Source organism: Apiospora hydei (assembly GCF_038363865.1).
Source record: "Apiospora hydei strain CBS 114990 chromosome Unknown utg000004l_segment0_segment0, whole genome shotgun sequence".
Taxonomy (NCBI): domain Eukaryota; kingdom Fungi; phylum Ascomycota; class Sordariomycetes; order Amphisphaeriales; family Apiosporaceae; genus Apiospora; species Apiospora hydei.
The window spans coordinates 435,001-453,104 of record NW_027117363.1 but is presented as its reverse complement, the minus strand read 5'-3'; the positions used below and the strand labels follow the sequence as shown (position 1 = coordinate 453,104).

At 53.3% G+C, this 18,104-nt stretch overlaps 9 protein-coding genes across 9 annotated transcripts; 5 read left to right on the top strand and 4 right to left on the bottom strand.

Moving 5' to 3' along the window:
• Window positions 1-341: 341 nt before the first annotated feature.
• PG997_002651 (uncharacterized protein) lies at window positions 342-1,253 on the bottom strand (the record flags this gene model as incomplete). Its single annotated transcript, XM_066806966.1, has 1 exon — window positions 342-1,253. One exon carries the CDS (start codon window positions 1,251-1,253, stop codon window positions 342-344), a length of 912 nt encoding a protein of 303 aa, XP_066670584.1.
• Window positions 1,254-2,038: 785 nt separating this feature from the next.
• Window positions 2,039-3,185, bottom strand: PG997_002650 (uncharacterized protein; the record flags this gene model as incomplete). The annotated part of the gene is given in 2 exon segments (XM_066806965.1): window positions 2,039-2,085; window positions 2,102-3,185. 2 exon segments carry the CDS (start codon window positions 3,183-3,185, stop codon window positions 2,039-2,041), a joined length of 1,131 nt encoding a protein of 376 aa, XP_066670583.1.
• Window positions 3,186-4,568: 1,383 nt separating this feature from the next.
• On the top strand, window positions 4,569-4,814 carry PG997_002649 (uncharacterized protein; the record flags this gene model as incomplete). Its single annotated transcript, XM_066806964.1, has 1 exon — window positions 4,569-4,814. One exon carries the CDS (start codon window positions 4,569-4,571, stop codon window positions 4,812-4,814), a length of 246 nt encoding a protein of 81 aa, XP_066670582.1.
• Window positions 4,815-4,870: 56 nt separating this feature from the next.
• PG997_002648 (uncharacterized protein) lies at window positions 4,871-6,469 on the top strand (the record flags this gene model as incomplete). The annotated part of the gene is made up of 1 exon (XM_066806963.1): window positions 4,871-6,469. The coding sequence occupies one exon, from the start codon at window positions 4,871-4,873 to the stop codon at window positions 6,467-6,469; it is 1,599 nt and encodes a 532-aa protein (XP_066670581.1).
• Window positions 6,470-7,555: 1,086 nt separating this feature from the next.
• On the bottom strand, window positions 7,556-8,316 carry PG997_002647 (40S ribosomal protein eS26; the record flags this gene model as incomplete). Its single annotated transcript, XM_066806962.1, has 3 exons — window positions 8,232-8,316; window positions 7,855-8,085; window positions 7,556-7,664 (listed from the first exon to the last, which is right to left on the bottom strand). The coding sequence occupies exons 1-3, from the start codon at window positions 8,252-8,254 to the stop codon at window positions 7,556-7,558; spliced, it is 363 nt and encodes a 120-aa protein (XP_066670580.1). The 5' UTR covers window positions 8,255-8,316.
• A 663-nt stretch (window positions 8,317-8,979) lies between these two features.
• On the top strand, window positions 8,980-9,501 carry PG997_002646 (Ubiquitin-40S ribosomal protein S27a; the record flags this gene model as incomplete). The annotated part of the gene is made up of 2 exons (XM_066806961.1): window positions 8,980-9,354; window positions 9,415-9,501. The coding sequence occupies 2 exons, from the start codon at window positions 8,980-8,982 to the stop codon at window positions 9,499-9,501; spliced, it is 462 nt and encodes a 153-aa protein (XP_066670579.1).
• A 989-nt stretch (window positions 9,502-10,490) lies between these two features.
• Window positions 10,491-11,705, top strand: PG997_002645 (glycosyl hydrolase family 18; the record flags this gene model as incomplete). The annotated part of the gene is made up of 1 exon (XM_066806960.1): window positions 10,491-11,705. One exon carries the CDS (start codon window positions 10,491-10,493, stop codon window positions 11,703-11,705), a length of 1,215 nt encoding a protein of 404 aa, XP_066670578.1.
• Window positions 11,706-12,456: 751 nt separating this feature from the next.
• Window positions 12,457-13,404, top strand: PG997_002644 (uncharacterized protein; the record flags this gene model as incomplete). The annotated part of the gene is made up of 3 exons (XM_066806959.1): window positions 12,457-12,524; window positions 12,600-12,688; window positions 12,776-13,404. 3 exons carry the CDS (start codon window positions 12,457-12,459, stop codon window positions 13,402-13,404), a joined length of 786 nt encoding a protein of 261 aa, XP_066670577.1.
• Window positions 13,405-14,330: 926 nt separating this feature from the next.
• On the bottom strand, window positions 14,331-16,126 carry PG997_002643 (uncharacterized protein; the record flags this gene model as incomplete). The annotated part of the gene is made up of 3 exons (XM_066806958.1): window positions 14,331-14,476; window positions 14,534-14,938; window positions 15,001-16,126. 3 exons carry the CDS (start codon window positions 16,124-16,126, stop codon window positions 14,331-14,333), a joined length of 1,677 nt encoding a protein of 558 aa, XP_066670576.1.
• Window positions 16,127-18,104: the final 1,978 nt, after the last annotated feature.

Below are 18,104 nucleotides of genomic sequence, written 5' to 3'. Positions count from 1 at the left end.
AACGTATTTTCAAGCTTGGTTGTGATGGACGGGATCTCGGGTTCCGAAACGGACGACGGATGATTACGAGATTGAGGTATGCATTCTGTTCTCAGTCCAGGCAGAAACTCCAAATTAGTTAGCAGTAACGTGTGAAAGCCGAGCTATCCCCTTGTAGACACGGCAGTTACCTTTCCCCCGCTCCTGATCTCACCCATAAAGTATTGCAGGTGGCCGTCGCCTGCTCTAGAATGCTACTCAATACTGGTTCACTAACGCGGTATCAATTCAGGGTGATGGATGGAATAGTAATAGTTGCAAGCGTTGAAACGAATTTCGTGATTACCTGAGACACTATCCAACTAACAACTAATGAACATCTTGGTGCGGTAGTCCAAACCACTTCTAACCGGCACAATGAATGGCTGCCCTGGGGCCACATACGAACCCCGTAGCCGTCTGGCTTCATCTTCCATAGAGTTGCGTTGCTCCGACCCCGAGTCCGTTACCGCGTCCCAGTCCCGCCAGTCCGTCCTAGAGTCCAGAGACCAAGATATGTGGAATGGTCCTTGTTCAGTGTTGTCGACAGTGGCGGTCTCGCACGGGCCGATCAAGTTAGGGGCGTCTTTCAGGGGCTTGCTTGCGAACGACTGTGCTGTGAGAAACAAGGAAAGTATGCCTTTCTCGTCTACCGATAATCTCGGATGGCAGAAAGGCGTGGAGGATGGGAAGACGATGGACTCTCGCGGTGTCTGAAAAGCTGGTTGGTTGTCGCGACCCCATTGGCTTCGAGGCGGAAACGGCAGGCGCACGATCTTGGGTTTGCATGAAAGCGGCGGCAGGGCGACACAGACGTGGTCCGGCCTCCACGCCGTCAGGATGAGCGGGTTCAGAGATACTTCGCCCACGAAATATGACAAAGTTGACGAGGGGCCCAGTGCGGAAACCTCCAGGGTATCGTCCCCTTTGCGAACCAGTTCGAGTCGTGAAACGGATAAATGGCATTGCATACCAGTTCCCAGCGGGGTCGCAGCCAGAACGAGGTACATTAGGCGATCATCGGTTCCTGAGGCATAGAACTCCTTGTGTATACTTTGTGCAGAGCCGAAGTCGACATCAGGAGGCTCTGGGAGAGTTGTCCTCTCGATCTTCCCGGTAGCCGTGCTGGCCAGGCAGAACTTGTGAGCCGATGGACTCCAGCAGGCCCAAGGCTCTGAAGGGTGAAACGCGACTGGAGCAATGGTATTGCTGCACTGTGACCTCCATAAGTCCATGATTGGTTTGGAGTTCTCTCGTGCCATGAGCAGTAGGCATGTTTGGTGGCCGGATCGGCTCGCGCTGCGAGTTGGCCTGCCATCGCTGGATGAATTCGAGTCTGGGTCCGAATCCGAGTCTGAATACGAATCAGTGTCAGAGTCCGACCCCGATTCTGATTGCGGTCCAGGTACAAACGAGCCTGCAGTAGAATAATTATGCCGGCTATGACCAAACTCATTAACATCGCTTATTCTTGATGTCCACTGTACGGCGACAAGAGAGGGCCTATGGTTAGGCGACTCCTTCGTGATGTCCGAGTTTGAGGTATATGTGACAATACTCCAATGCGGTGCGGACGAGCCCGGGGCGTCGATTCCAGCGTCACTGACGCATTGAGCTGGGAATGTTGTCAAGCACTTGGAACAATATGGAGACGGGAATTGCCCAGGGTCACGAGAATGGAGGCAATCATGAACAAAATTATCATCGGAAGGGCTGCTACATCCGCTTGAAGATCCGGATGTGTCTTCGAATGTAAATTGTCGTCGCTTCTTTCGTAGCTCTGCGTTGAACAGGTCCTCCAAAGGTATATCGTTTGGAACGATAGTCCGACACTTTACGTGATCCGAGAGCCATGGATTGGCGTTTGGCCATCTTGACCTCCATTGGTCGTCCATGTAGCACTGGCCCAGACTCTCTGGGCACGAGTTCAACACGCGACACCAACGTGTCACAAAACGGTCGAAGTCCAGCGCTGTGGATGTATTCAACCATGATGGCTGTGGGGATCCGTAGTGTATCTCTAGTGGTTTCGAATCCAATGGTGTTGCGGGAATAAACTGCCGGCATCTGAGATATTTCTTACGCCGGTGGTACACGGCGTATTGATGAGGTGCAACAGCAGCTTGGATTGCAACGCAGTTCCAGAACGCCGAGCTCTTCATGAATGCCTCGACTTGAATGTAATCCTGGCTTGTGGGTGCTGATAGACTGAAATGTGCGTGCCAGAACACGGCAGCATACTTGAGGAACGCATGGTCCTTGCTGTCGAGGCACCCCATGCCAAAACCCGGCTTGTTGTATTGCGGGTTGGACAAGTAGCGGAGGCAGGCAAGTCCCAGCTCCCGATTGGCACCTCTCCATGTCGTAAAGAAGCGAACAACTGCAGGCGGTACACCCATCTCTTTGCCAAAGGAAGCGATGAGTGCCCGCCTCTCCATTGCGAGGTACGTTTCGTGACGAGTCCGAGTAGCGACATCGGTGTGTATGCAAAGCTCATTATGCCCACTTTCGTAAGACTCTAGAGATTGCAACAGAAAGTCGTGTGCCGACTTATGTGTAAATCTCAGCATCGGGTCCTCTGAATAGCCTGGGAGGGAGCGGTCGAACACGATCAAGCCTGAGCACAGATCTTCGAGCAGGGAGGGCTCTGACAGCTTCTGTGGTAACTGGTATGAATTTGGTAATGTCACCACCGTCAGCGCCTGTGACATCTCACTCAGTCGCAACGGCTGGACCGAGGCGACAAGAAACGTGAGCATCTTTCGCGCCAGCTCTTGCTTCCACGTTTTGCGCCTCGAGAGGCGGTGTAGGACGCGCAAGTAGAGACTGTTCAAGTCTCGGGGAAACTCTTTAAGGGATTGTCGCACTTTCTTCTCATCGGTGGATGAGTTGTTCAAAGCTCGAAGCATGATGGTTGCCCAAAGGAAGTTGCCCTCTGACTTGTCGACGACGTCACCAATGATGTGTTGCAATTCGACACTGGTGCATTTGTCGTGCAGAAACGTTTTGATGTCGGCTTTGATGAAGTCCACGGGAGCCTCGATTTCCGCAACGTTGTGTTGCAGGGCCCATGCGCGAATCTCATTCTCTGTTCGGCTGGTGAGGAACCATTTCACAATGCCGTAGGTTGGTGTTTGCAGTAGCGCCCCCAGAGCAGGTAGCAGCATGGAGCGATCCCGACACTCGTCTAGTCCATCAAGGATGATATGTACTCGACTGGTCTGCTTGGTGAGTTCCTTGAGGACGTTGGTTGCAGTATCGACGTCTATCAACTGGGCTGAGCCGTTCTCAATGTCGGACTTGTACAGTTGTTGGACAGTATCTGGGACTGAACCGTAAGACTTGAGGAGTTCCAGAGCGAAGGCTCGAAGCGCCTCGATTACCGTTCTTCTCGAGGGGTCGTTGAATGAGAAACAGAAAATCGAGGTACGAAGGCTGCGGTCTTGGAGGTGCCTAGCGACTGCAGATGCTGAAACCGTCTTGCCAGCCCCAGGTGCCGCTGACAGAATCAAGGATGTAGATTTCGAGGCCCTGAGCCATGTGTTGAACTCAGGGTGCTGGAAGAGCCATTCACAAGTATGCGGATGATGTATATCTGGACTTGCGTGCTCGCTGTTGCCTCTTCCCCCTTGACCCAAGAAACGATATGGCTTTTGCCAACTTCCCCCTGAATGTGCTGTCTACCAGATCCCGAAGCCATGGGCGTCTGTAGTTCTCAAGTCAATTTCCACTGTGACACTCATCAATAACGGGATGCAAAGTAGTACTTACTCAATCGAATCTGTCTTGTGGGCAAAATATCAACTCCAGAATGAGAATGCGAAAAGCGTGGCAGGACTGCTCCAGCCTTAACTTTGAATTCCTCGGATCAACTTGTTATCTTTGAATTTGCCTTACCGTTAGCCAATCGAGAGGAAACATGACATGACCAGCAAGCCAGTGGTCTAGATACAGCAAGTCGTACATGTAGGTGGCTTGGTCTGGCAGTTTGCCTTGCAAGGCGTCTTACCCCCGCTCACGTCTCACCCAATAAGGGGGGATAGGGAACATGCGATCTGCAATTCTTACGTAGTAAGCGACCTTTTGGGAAATATGGGAGTATTTCCCACCCTCCCTGTTGCGTCATGCTGGATCATTACAAATCACAATTGTGTTTTTCGACAAGGCAGGCCACCGATTTCTTGCCAGAGCCTCATCGTACGGAGTTCACATGGGACCCAAATGCAGATAAGCGTTATCTTTCTAGCGCTCCTTTCTGCTCCTGATGCAAACATTCAGAGCCTCGTCTGAGTGGATGCGAACGATATACATTGTAGTACTGATAGTACACCTCTCATTGTCACAAGTACAGGATCTAGAGACCCGACACAGTATATTAGAGGCACATCTACTGCCTCATTCAGATCTCTTCAGTGACATAATCCGTTGGACGTATTGTTCTGCTGGCCTGATCATAATTATACCCACCTAAGTGCCCCATTGTCCATTTCTTACTATTCCTTTGACAAGCCTTTCCCATCCAACTTCGAGCTCTGCATGTATGAGAAATCATGGACGATCAAGTTGTCAACGGTTCCCATACCGACTTAGGTGTGAAATGCGAAATCCAGACTTGGCATACCCGCGAAGATGGAAAGGGCGACAAAATCCGCAAGGTCGTCGAAAGCCGCACTGGTGATGAGGACACGCTAGATTCCAGAAGATATGTCCTAGTTGTCGAGCGAGGATTCGACAGGAAAGGCCATTTGGCCTGGACCACGCTCTCTGTCAACTCCCCCACATACTCGAAGCGCTGAGGGAGGCTGTACGCAGCTATCCCACAGTCGCCGCCAATTTCTCCGAGCCTTTCACCATGAACAGTCCATTCCAGATGCTCTATCACCACTGGGAAGACTTGTCTGTCTACAAGGAAGGGCTACGCGACGATGCAGACGACTCCCGGATGCATCTGAAGCTACTGTTGGGGTTCATGGAGTCCGAGCTGGGCGAGTCCAAAAGATCGATCGAAAAACAGTTCGCGAGCGGCCGCTGCGAGTTCAGCAATGCGTGGCTCTTGTTCAAGCCCAGTGATGCAGTCGTCACCCACTTTGGCACTCATCCCTGGTTGTTGACAGTCTTCAAAACGGCGTACATGGAGACCCATTCGAGAGGGAAGTGGTTGGATGTGCATTGTATGCACACAGGACACGACGGCAAGAGCATCGGCGAGTCGAAGCATATAATTGAGATTTTGCAAAGAGAAAGCTTCGGTCAGGACCATCCAGAGGACATCCTCAAGCTACCAGTCTACCCGCGTAGATACTACGCCGAGGGTGATGCGTTCGAAGAACGCCTTCGAGCAAGGGGACACAGGTACTTGGCGCTCAGCAGCAGCCCCTCGGTCCAGACCTATAGCGGAGTCGCGGAGTACCTCAAGGAGATACCTCCCGAGTTCTTCGATTATAGGCAGACGCGCTACTGGCAAATCTGGTGCTCGTATGCCGAGAGAGGCCGAGTCGTGTTCGACTTGGCCTCGTGGCTCGAAGAGCATTACGGGCCGGAAGCATCCAAACCCGAGGATACATCTGTACTCGACACGGCTCTGTGTCCTCCATACGCCTTCGGTTACTCGTGTGGTCGTAAGCAATGGGGTCGATATCCTGTAGCAAATGCTCAGGAAACAGCTTGGAGGCCGGATCCCATGTCGAAACTGGAAATGAAGATGAACCAAAAGATGCTTATCCAAGCTTTGGTATCGTCGCATGAGTTTGCAAACCATGACGGCGACCAGATGGAGCAGAAAGGGAAAGGGCTCGTCATTCTACTCCACGGCCCGCCCGGTTCAGGAAAGACGCTGACGGCCGAGTGCGCCGCCGAGCTCTCGCAACGGGCGCTGCTCAGCTGCTCCATGTCGGAGCTCAACAAGCACAACAGCGCTTGGTACTTCGAGCAGCGCCTGGCCCAAGTCCTGCAACTCGCAACAACGTGGAAGGCAGTGGTGCTGCTCGACGAGGCAGACGTGTTCCTCGAGGCCCGACAGGACAACTCGCCAGTGCATCAGGACCGTAACGCGCTCGTGGCCGTGTTTCTACGCCATCTCGAATACTTTTCGGGCATCGTGTTCCTGACTACGAACCGCATCCATGTATTTGACGGCGCTATGCGATCGAGAGTCCATTTGGCTCTTGGGTATCACGAGCCCGACGCGGCAGCACGACGCGCCATATGGAGCTACAACATCCACAACCTGCCGAAGGAGCAGGTCGATGCGAGCCTCGCGGACATGCTGGACCGCCTTGCTTCTGAGCCACTAAACGGCCGGGAGATTGCCAACATGGTGGCGACGGCCAACACGTTTGCTCGATCTCGCATGGAGCCGCTCCAATTCCATCATATCGAGACGGTCTTGACTGTGCGTAGGGATTTTGATGTGGTATTGAACAATGTCAAGTCGGCTGGGGACCACACCTGACCATCTAGTTGCGGACAGGCGCAGTGTTTCCGAGGACATCTCCTTTCTCACTCTAGGGGCTCGGGGCAAGTTGAGAATTGCCATGAACTGGTATGCTAAAGCTTGATGTGACGTACAATAAAAGGGCATTTTAATGAAGTCCAAAGGGATTCAGATAGCGCAGTTAGATCCTTAGAAGAGGGAACAAAGTTAAAATACAGTCATAATCCGATTCTTGCGACCAAATGGACAGCATTTTTGGTAGGACAATTGTTATTAACGCTGTTGGCTAAGGTTGGGGTACGTTCCTCTAAGGAACAGGGTGGCGCTGAAGAACGCGATTTTGCCGAGGCAAGATTCTGGCAGGGTCGATTACTCGAGGAACGTGCCAGCTTTGATCTTTCGTGAAGCGGACATACCTAATTGACCCGAAGCGCTGGCTGTCAAGGTGGCCAAGTACGGCCGCCTCGATGAAAATGCGAGGGTCTTTAGGTTCCTCGAGAAATTCGTCGACAGATGGGGCCCCAAAATGCTCTGCCACACCAATGACCTTCTTCAGATACACCTGCCCAATGGCTCGGTACACGACAGAGAAAACCCCGTCATATGGGGATGATAAGATAGATCCTGGGCCAGTACATTGTTGGGCAAGCAGTGCATCCGTCTGGTGCGGTACAATGGATCTCGGGTGATGTCACATCCTCCACGCGCTCGCACGCATGTAGCTTCAGCAACACCTGTGGACAGGGGAAATAGATCCTGGCTTGTCGGTACTCCACAGTACTCTCACAAATCGATTGCCTGGCTGCGCAGAATACGTCTGCGAGGCACGAGGCATGGAGAGCAAACCAGGCATTGATAACTGATGCGGCAGCCAACGGACAGTACGTAGAATGGCAGACAATTTACAGCACGAGGACATTGGCGAAGAAGAACCAGTTTGATGTTGTTGTTCTGCCTTGTGGCAGTCAATGACTCAATTCATCTCGGTCATAATGTGAGAAACCATGTCATAAATTCAGGTCATGCAATCAAAAGCAATTCCGTAGTGACCCGTTTCCCTTTTCCATAACACCGAAATCCATCCAGGTACCCTTGACGCGACACTTAAGCGACCTTGGCGGTCTGGGTAGTAGGGACAACCTTCTTGCCATCCTTGTTGTATCGCACGCGAGGCGGGGGAGCACGGTTGCGGCGGCCGACGCGAGATCGGACACTAGATTGGAAGCACATCAGTATGGGGGGTTCATCCGGGGGAAGTTACCAGGAGAGAAGTGCTCCGTAATCGAGTGCAACAAAGAGTCGAACCAAGGTTCATCTCAGTTGCATACGCATTTGCCGAAGCAAATAGAGCGCAGTTGTTCCCTTGCGGGCACCCCTCTCCTGAGGGATCTTTATCAACGTACCGGACAATCTTGCCGTGAATGGCACAAGAGACACAGTACTGCAGCTTGAGGTACATCTTGGGGACGGTGTACTCGGCGAAGACGGAGGCATCAGAGATATCACGGATGGCGGCAGACTCGACCATGTTGCGGATGGTGAAGCGCTTGATGGCCTTATCCTTGGGCGTGCATCGCGAGCAGTTGCTGCAGCGGATGGGCTTGGTGTGGCCGCGGCCCTTCTTGTTGCGACCGCTGTAGAGGAAGAAAAATGTCAGTCGGGCGATTCTCTCATCGTGGATTGTGCATGGCGGGCGGCGTCGGTCAGATCTCGCAGCGAGGGGACAGCGACAGCAAAGACGACGCGGCGCGCGGGCGGAGACGGAGGTGGTGAGGCATACTTGTTCTTTCTCTTCTTGACCATTTTGGCGGTTGTCGATTCTTCGTAACTGGGAAAAACGAAGAGGGAAGATGGAGGATGTTGGACCTGCTTGGGAGTTTAAGGACCAGTGGAAGATCTTGGGGTTGTGGTGCTGATTGCCAAAATGCACCCCACTGAAACTTGGGCTGGTTGCGGTCTGGCCAATCGGGAGCCAGGTCTCTCCTGCGCAAAAGATCGCACCAAGCAGTGGAGGGTTGGCCAATTCGGAAACCCTAGCACGTGACTGATGGTGGGCGCGAAAAATCCAGATAAGGTGCAGTTACGTTTTGGCGGGGCCACGCAAAGCCCAATCAATCAGTGTTGGTCTGTGCGCCCACCCACCACGAAATCCAGTCTGTGGAAAACCATCCCACCTTTTCAGCTTGGAACTTTTTCTTCCCTCTCGTGTGAACAACTTCATCTGTATAGGTGCTTAGGAAGACAATACTGCATATTGTCTAGGTACGTGAGCCCCTCTGCCTGCCCGTTGATCGCGCAAGGCTCTTGAGTCTTTCTGCCATCAATATTCCCAATCACCCTGTTGCAAGCTTCTTTGCGATCGGAGAAAGATCCCAAACTCCGCGATTTGAGCTTTCTCCGATCTCCCTCCAAGACAGGTATCTGAAGGCGACTTCTTCCTGCCTTGGAATCCTCTTCCTCGTCATACACACTACAAACCAATCCCAAGCAACACCATCTAACATTTCTGCGATTTTCAGGCAGCCATCATGCAGATCTTCGTCAAGACCCTGACGGGCAAGACTATCACCCTCGAGGTGGAGTCTAGCGACACTATCGACAATGTCAAGTCCAAGATCCAGGACAAGGAGGGCATCCCTCCGGATCAACAGCGATTGATCTTCGCCGGCAAGCAGCTCGAGGATGGCCGCACTCTTTCGGACTACAACATCCAGAAGGAGTCCACCCTTCACTTGGTGCTCCGCCTGCGTGGTGGTGCCAAGAAGCGCAAGAAGAAGGTCTACACTACTCCCAAGAAGATCAAGCACAAGCGCAAGAAGACCAAGTTGGCTGTTCTCAAGTACTACAAGGTCGACGGCGATGGCAAGATCGAGCGTCTCCGACGCGAGTGCCCTGCTGAGACCGTAAGCTCACTCCCACCACCTTTTCCTTGCGCGTGACCATTCGCTAACTCAAATCAATAGTGCGGTGCCGGTATCTTCATGGCCGCCATGCAGGATCGCCAGTACTGTGGTCGCTGCCACCTGACCTACGTCTTCGACAAGCCTTAAATGGCCGGTTTTTTGAAGGACGAAATCACGCATGACAATGGGAGTTCGGATCGGAATGGAATAATCAAGGTCATGGAAGGAACCTGATATGGCATGGAATCACCAAAGATAGCTCCCACTCTGAATGCAAGGTCACGATCAATCAGTTACGTTACTGCCGCTGTTTATTCCAGTTGTGACATGTTATGCCTGTTCTGCGAGTAGCATTATTCGTAAACTGCTGTTGCCACCAGTGGTTGTTCCAGTGGTACGAATGGTGGTTCCCATCAGTGGCTGTACCACTAGCCTAGCCGCCTAATAGCTGAGCCACAGGCCATTCCACTGTTTCTTCCGCCCCACCACGACAGGGCAGGTCCAGACCGCGCAGTTGGTCAACTGCCATCAACGTCATTCCATTGTCTTGGAGGGGCGTCTCAACTCCCATGAATTTGCTGGTGCTGAATCGCCATACATGACTGATGTTAGTCGCGGCCTCTGGTCAAACCTCGTATTGAAGGAGGGAGTGTTTCAACGGCCATCCATCATGGAGACTCAGAAGACCAAAATAGTAGGTAAACAGCCAACAAACAAACATTGATCGATTCGATGGACGGAGTGGGAGCCGCCCTAGCCGGACGCGCTGAGGCTTGCCACGCAGCAAGGCGAGACCAAGACCAAGCCACGCCCCTCAACCTGAATCAACGGCCTGTCATTGCCCCATGCTTGGAGGCCGCGCACTTCCATTTCATGCAAGGAATCGGCTTTCTTGGAAACCAAACCAAACCAATATAAAGAAGCCTACATCTTGCCCAGTATTGTAAATGCAATTGCCCAGATCTAGAGTACTCACGTTTACTTCGGTAATCATACTATTCTTCGCAATAGTCTTCACCATCCTCAACCCTACGTACTGGACCTCCCTCACGACTCAGTTTCGTTCCAGCTCAATTGCTGCGGCCTTTGGGAACCTCACTCATTCTTTTAAACCCTCGCATTCATCCACAGACATCATGGGCGGCGGACCTGAGCCCGGCTACCGCTCCGTGGCCTACTTCGTCAACTGGGCCATCTACGGCCGCAAGCACCGACCCCAGGACCTTCCGGTCGAGAAGCTGACCCACATCCTCTACGCCTTCGCCAACGTCCGCCCGGAGACGGGCGAGGTCTACCTCACAGATACCTGGGCCGACACGGACATCCACTGGGAGGGCGACTCGTGGAATGATATTGGCCTCAACCTGTACGGCTGCTTGAAGCAGCTCAACCTGCTCAAGCGCCGCAATCGCAGCCTAAAGGTCCTGCTAAGTGTCGGCGGCTGGACCTACAGCTCCAACTTCAAGCAGCCGGCCTCGACGCCGCAAGGCCGCGCCGCCTTCGCCAACAGCTGCGTCGACCTCATCAAGAACCTGGGATTCGACGGTATTGATATCGACTGGGAGTACCCGCAGAACGCCGCCGAGGCCGCTGACCTGGTCGCGCTGCTGAAGGCCACCCGCGATGCCATGGACGCTTACTCGCGCACGCTGCCTAAGCGCTACCACTTTGAGCTGACGGTCGCGTGCCCCGCCGGCGCGCAGAACTATGAGAAGATGGACCTCCGCGGCATGGACCGCCTGCTCGACTTCTGGAACCTCATGGCCTACGACTACGCCGGCTCCTGGGACTCGGTGGCAGGCCACCAGGCCAACATCTACCCACACCCGACGCACCCGCAGCGCACGCCCTTCAACACCGCCAAGGCCCTCCACTACTACACGGACCACGGCGTCCCCTCGCACAAGATCGTGCTGGGCATGCCTCTGTACGGCCGCGCCTTCCAGAACACGGACGGCCCGGGAACGCCTTACAACGGCGTCGGCGAGGGCACCTGGGAGAACGGCGTGCACGACTACAAAACACTGCCGCTGCCGGGCGCCCAGGAGATCTTCGACCACGAGGCCGGCGCCACCTACTGCTACTCGCGCTCGAGCCGCACCATGGTCAGCTACGACAACGTCGACATGGCGCGCCGCAAGGCCGCGTACGTCCGCACGCACCGCCTCGGCGGCGCCATGTGGTGGGAGAGCAGCGCCGACAAGGACCAGGCGAGCGGGCAGAGCTTGATCGCCAATGTCGTGCAGGGCGTCGGCGGCGTCACGGCGCTCGACAAGACGACGAACTGCATCACGCAGCCGCAGAGCAAGTACGAGAATCTACGGGATGGGTTTCCGAATGATCCGAAGTAGATTGTGAAGCGCAGACAGAAGTGATAGTCTCTGTCGACCATGAACAGTATTTCGGGATTACGAGATAAGGAATTGGGAGGCACACTGATGAGTAGGAAGAATGTCTAGAACTCTGGGATGGGAAAGGCCAATGATACCTAAAGAAACACAACTGTCTATCATGAAAGATAGATCTTATGATGAATATGACTACTTTCCTTTTTTTCCAAAGAGTGTGCTTTCGTAGCTTGATAGGTGGACTTTATTCCATGGTGATCAACGCGCTCAGTCGCAAGTAAAAAACACCGTGTGTAACAGCCCACTACACTGGTGTAGTCGTCGATCGAGTTCGTAGCCGAAGAGATACCGAAATCGATCGCGATGGAATGACTTCCAATGCTGCAGGCTCTGAAAAGATCTTGTGTTTCCACTCGCTGACTTAGTATGAATTGAAATGAAAGGGGGAAAGTCGACGGTTAACCCCCAGTCAGTTCCAAGGCGAGAGCATCCTGATTAAATTACGAGATTTAATGAAATCAGGTTGCTTCCTCCCAATGTATAACCACATATTGATGTTAGACAGGGGAGAAACCTGAGCCGAGTACTGTATGCAACTCTACTAAATACATGTCAAGAAAGGCTCAATATGGATGCATCCAACATGACGGATAATTAGAATGATGTTGCATCCACGTGCACAAACTCTTCCGCCGAAAACAATAATAAAGAAAGCAACAACAGCAAAAGGGAAGACAAGGGCGTCATTCTCAAGATGCAACACCGAAGGTACCAGGAAGCGTCTGGCCACCGCTCCTCCCACCGCGATCGTGTTCACGATGCGTGGGTCCTCCTCGTGCGCCTCTTCCTCGTTGCTCCCTCCGGGCCGGCGACCCATGCTGTCTTCTAACACCAAAGGCAAGAGAAAGAGGAGGAGCAGCAGGAGCATCACTGCTTCCAAACTGGGGACATCAAAAGCACCACCACAGCAACTGGGTGTATCAAAAGTAATGATACCACCACCGAGAGGGTCGAAAGTGCCGCCACAGCTGGGGGCAGCCACAGTACCACTACAATAACCTAAACCGAGCAAGGTTCACGCAGCACCAGCCCGATCGATAGGCGACACCAGGTCTCGGCTGATATCCGGTTCGTTCTCGACTCGGATCCTCATCAGGGGCCGTCATCAGCCTCACCGTCGGCATCAAAGCCCCGCAGACAACTCATGGCTGACATCCTCTTGAAGAAGGGCAACGCCGTCTCGGACAAAAGTGTATTTTCGCTTACGTCAACCACCACACCAGAAGCCGTACAAGGACGCAACGGTGACAATGACGACGCACAACCTGTCGTCGAAGCACAGGAACAGCAGCCGCCCAGTCCGTCGATTAGCTCAAGAGCTCCCACAGTCCAAGAGGAGGGAAGTACCGTCAGTCAGAAGCAGGACCGAGAAGAGGTAGAGAGCGTCGATGTTCCTTTTGATGACGGGAACTTCGCCGCGCCCTCGACCTCACCCTCGACTACATCCTCGATCAAACCATTCACCAAGCACTCCGCCACCTCTGAGGAAAACACCAATATCTTTCTCCTTGCCGCATCGACCGCCCCACCCCTGTCATCACGGCGGCCTGATGCGAATTCTGACGCAATGCAGGGACAGCAGCAAAAGCGACTGAGAGATCCGAAGTCGAGGCGGTGGGGAGAAGCGTGCTTTCGCTATTAGGGATGACTGGCGAAATACCGATTTCGAACGAGAGCGAAGAAAGCAGCGAGAATACTGACGAGGAAACAGGAAACCCGGAGAAAGGGGAAGAAAGCACGGGAAGTACCAGAAAAAAATCTCTTACCGTATTCGAATGATCACGATCCCCCGTAAAGCCCAAGCGCTCCGAGTCGCTGACCAGCGCTGTTTCGGCTCTTTCTCATCGGGAAACCAAGTGACGCCAACCCAGGAGACGGACGAGAGTGCTACCTACACAAGAGACCCCGGAAACGAGAAAGCAGAAAGAACGGCCCAACACAACCGGGGAGGGAAAAGAAGAGGCTGCCAAACCCAGGGCGGATGGAGAGAAGAGAACATCAGCAGGCAACGAAGAGGAAGACGACGTCAAAACGTTAATACGGAAAGAGGTGTTCTATCGTGTGCGGATGAACAGGCGGAGGGGGCCTCATAGTGAGCCCCAGCAGCAACGGCGGAAAGGACAGGGCGGACGGCCCAAGATATAAGTGGTCAACTTGATCGAATAAAGACACCGGTCAAATAGTTTTATATACAGTGGTGCCCCTGACATTCATGTCCACATATCCATATCTCTCGCCACACTGACAAAATTCATATCATACATAATGTCCTCGAAGCTTGATGAGGTGTGGTGCTTCAATATGACGCAACTAAACAAGGCAGGCGCATCATGAATGGCAGAACTGCAAGCAACGTTTCTCAGTTACCTATTACCATTAGCTACACAAAATCCATTTCGGGTATGCGCTGTCAGAGGATGTGGATCATTCACCACACGGGTACGCCCCCAATCTCGTCTCCTCAACACTGGGTATATCTAGTACGCCCCCGGTTCCTGAAAGCAGCCCTTTTTTTGACGCCAGTCCATTTACCATTCCAATAAATCAATCACTCTATCACTGAACCTCTTAAGGCATCAAATGATCATAAGGGCCACCCATGGTGAGGTGACCCGCCAAGAACAAGTCATCCATCTCGTCATCGAACTCATCGAAGGGGTCGAGACCGTAGAATTCCATACCCTCGTCACCATCGTAGTCCAGGAAATCTTCATCTAGTACAGTCAGTATGGTCGTCTCATAGCCGAAACGGGGAGGGAGGATTGTCTTACCATCATCTTCTTCGTCGAAGAAGGCAGGATGTTCCTCACCCTCTTCGGCCAGAGGCAAGACGAAGTGGAGCTCGGCATCGTCGGCAAACTTGCGAACGGCCTTCATGGTGTCGGGGCCTTGGTGCTTAGCCACATTGAGCTTGTTGCTGGTGAAGGAGACGGTGGCTACGATGACACCCGTGTTCTGCTGTTCTGCACCCTTAATGTAGATACTATCAAGCCGGACACCGGAGCGACACAGCTTCTCAAGGAAGCTTGCCCACTTGTTGGGAGGCGGGTTCTGCCGATTGTAGACTTCATCCGTGTCATCAACGAGGAGGACCTTCTGCAGGCTCAGGTTCTTCAGGGTTCGCTTGAACTTGGTGACAATGGCCAGCAGCTCGTCGTCGGTGACAGTCAGCGTGCCTAGGTCCAGCTGACGTAGGCGCGGAAAGGCGACGGGGGCGGCGGCGCCAAGTCCGGACTACAAGTGTATTGCGGTGGTGAAGTTGGAGGCGCAGTCGCAAGCCACTCAAGGAAGTGGTCGTGATGGTCGTCCGACACAGGACTGTTGAGGCGCAGATGCCGAATGTTGGGTGTGAGCGCCAAGAAGCGTCTCAAGTGATATGTATAGATCTCCTCGGAAGGATCATCCTCATGAAGGATGGCGCGACGTGTGGTGTCCACAGCGATGTTGCCGTAGAGGTCGAGCTTGAGCTCCTCGAGGCCGGAAAGAAGCCGGGCCACATCCTTTTCCAAGAACTTGGGGATGTTGAAGGCAAAGTCAATCAGACCATCTTGACTGAATCGGAATTGCAAGCGCTTGGGGGCGATTTTGGCCCGCGCAGCAGCAAACAGAAGCTTATTTGCGCATTTGGAGCTGAAGTGGGCGTGCTCGATGCCGCTCTTATGGCGAGAAGGGATGCATGTGTCGCAGTAGATAGCAGTAGCGCCGTAGCTGGGAGACAGGACGGGATTGCCAGGAAAGCGCACTGAGTAGTAGGAGTCGCATACGCCGATGAGATCCAGGGTCAGATTGCCGAGTGCGGCAGTCAGCAACTCCATGTCATAGCCGCTGTTGAGGAGGGCCTCTTGGCTCGAGCTCTGGGCGACAAACTTGCTGCGGCGGACGGCACCAGCAGAGCCGCGATGCAGATTGGGGTGTGCATGGAGATGGGTGATGTGCTTGAGGCCATCCGAAGAGTAGAGATCGGTGCCAATGAAGAGAGTCTTGACGAAGGGGGCCAGCCTTGACTTGGAGATATCCAACAAGGCCTGCAGGCTGGACTCGGTCAACATGTGTTGACGCTTGGTGAAGTTGTCGCGGGCGAAGGTGAGGTAGAGGGCATTCTCTACCTGCTTGCACGAGAGCCGGAGGGATCCACACTCGGGCGTGTCCAGATAGGACGAGACGTGGAGCAGCAGCTCGAGAGGCAAACTTAGCAAAGAAGGAGCCATGTCGGCGGGTTCGGGCCGCTGAGCACCGTCGTCAGAGAGTTGCTTGTGTTCCTGCTGAGGATGTGGTTGTTGTTGTTGTTTGCTGTTGTCCTGGGGGGTGGTGGTAGCTGTGCTGGATGATGTAGTGGGTGAATTTCGAGACGCCGCCAAGGTCATGGTCTTGTGGGGAAGAGGGCGAGAAATAGCGAACAATTAATTGCCAGGGATCCAAAATTTGGGAAGAGAGGACGTCCAAATAGACTTTTGTCAAAAAATCGGAACTAGAAGCTGGCAGGCTGGATCGACGAAGGGAGGGTCAACTAAAAGTTGAGACGGGTCGTCCTCGTCATCCCAAGGTGCATCCGATGTGTGTGCGACTTTGTTTGCTGGTGGGACCGTGGGACCGTGGGACCAGCTGCGATACAGCGATACCGGCTAAGGTCAGGGAGCGATTGGATTCAGGACAGGGGCAGCTTCAGGTTTTACAAGCAGACAGACGCTGCAGCCAGTGGACGTGTAACCAAACCAAACACCAGGGAGGCGGGCGGGAAGAAGAGTGTGCTGGCCCCCAGGCTGATGTAGGACAGACGCGCAACAGTCCGATAGGTTCGGGCGGGACAGGCTCAAACCAAGGCAGGGGGCAAGTGGCAGGGTGCGAGTTGGAGGTAAAGTCAATGTCAGTAGAGGCGGGCAGGCAGTGGCTGTGACAGTGGCATCAGTAGTAGAGGCCGACCCGGAACACGGCAGAGAGGCAGAGAGGCAGAGCGTGTGCAGTAAAGGCCAGTGAATGTGCACAAATCTCGGTTGCCAAACTCAACCTAAAACCGGGGTGGATGGGTTTTCAGAAGAAGAGGTGGTCTGTGCCTTTTTTTACTTGTATCAATTGATGTATGCCACGCCGACCTTGACGGGCCAGGGACCACAAGCAGCAGATCGATTGTCTTCCGCGGTGGGTTGCACCCGACAATGGCACTTTGGAGGCTGGTACCCGTAATCGATGATGATTCCAGAGAATACGTAAAATAACTTTCTGCTCTTTCGTTTCGACCGGACGCCGTCAATATGTACATGTGTGTATTCTGGAACAACTCTGTTTCTCTCGAGTGCGTCAAGATTGAAACAGTGTTTTTAGTTTGGCGTCGTTCAATTCGAGAGCTAGCTGTAGGTAGGGCCGGGGCGGGTGTGGGGTAGAGAGCTACAGCTTTTAGCGAATGCTGGAGCCTGGTGCGGTGGCATCTCAGGGCAGCTCTGGTTGGAAGAAAGCCTGACGCCAGCAGCCAATACAAATTCCCCGGAAGCAAAGCAAATCAAATCAAATGGATGATCGGCGATGCATTCGGTACCACAGCTCAAGAACCTGCATACCTTCTAAGGTAGCTGCCGAAAAATGGAAAATCTGGAAGATTGGCCGACCCTGTCCTCAAGTTGGTTTGGCTCTCAGACCTCAGACCGGTGCATCCCATCCTCCTGTCTCGACCCTTGACCGGTATCCGAGGCAAATGTGACTCTGCCTCTCTGACAGCACCTCAGCACTTTACTTCTCAGGTACATAACACCCGACACACCCACCACCTTTCTATTGATACTATTGATACCAGCCCCCACCGGTGGCCAGTGAGCATTACAAGTAGGCAAGGCCCTTGACCGGTTGCTCTCAATTCCATCAAAATAAGGTGAGTGGTTGCTCTCAATTCCATCAAAATAAGGTGAGTGGTTGCTCTCAATTCCATCAAAATAAGGTGAGTGGTTGCAATGCAGTGTCATTCTCCTGCATACAGGCACACGCACGCCTCTATGGACCCTGCCCCTCTCTCTCTCTTTCTCTTCTGCGATTTGCCGCCATCTCCAATCCTGCCAAAACGTAAACAGTGGTCAAAGGCTTGCATTGTCAGGCGACTTTCAGTTTGCACACACATAACATTGATACATGCTGCATTCTCAAAACGAGTCCAATACCTCCAACCCCCTCCGCAAACTTTCCAAGGCAGCCGGGCCGAAATGTTTTCGGAATAACGGCTGTACTGGTAATTGAAGCTCAAATTTGTAAAAGACACAATTGACTATTGCGCCAACACAAGTATCGAGGCAGCCCACGGAAGTCTAACATAACCGCTAGAACATGCGAGTCCACAAAGGGTCCTTGCCTGGCATCCAA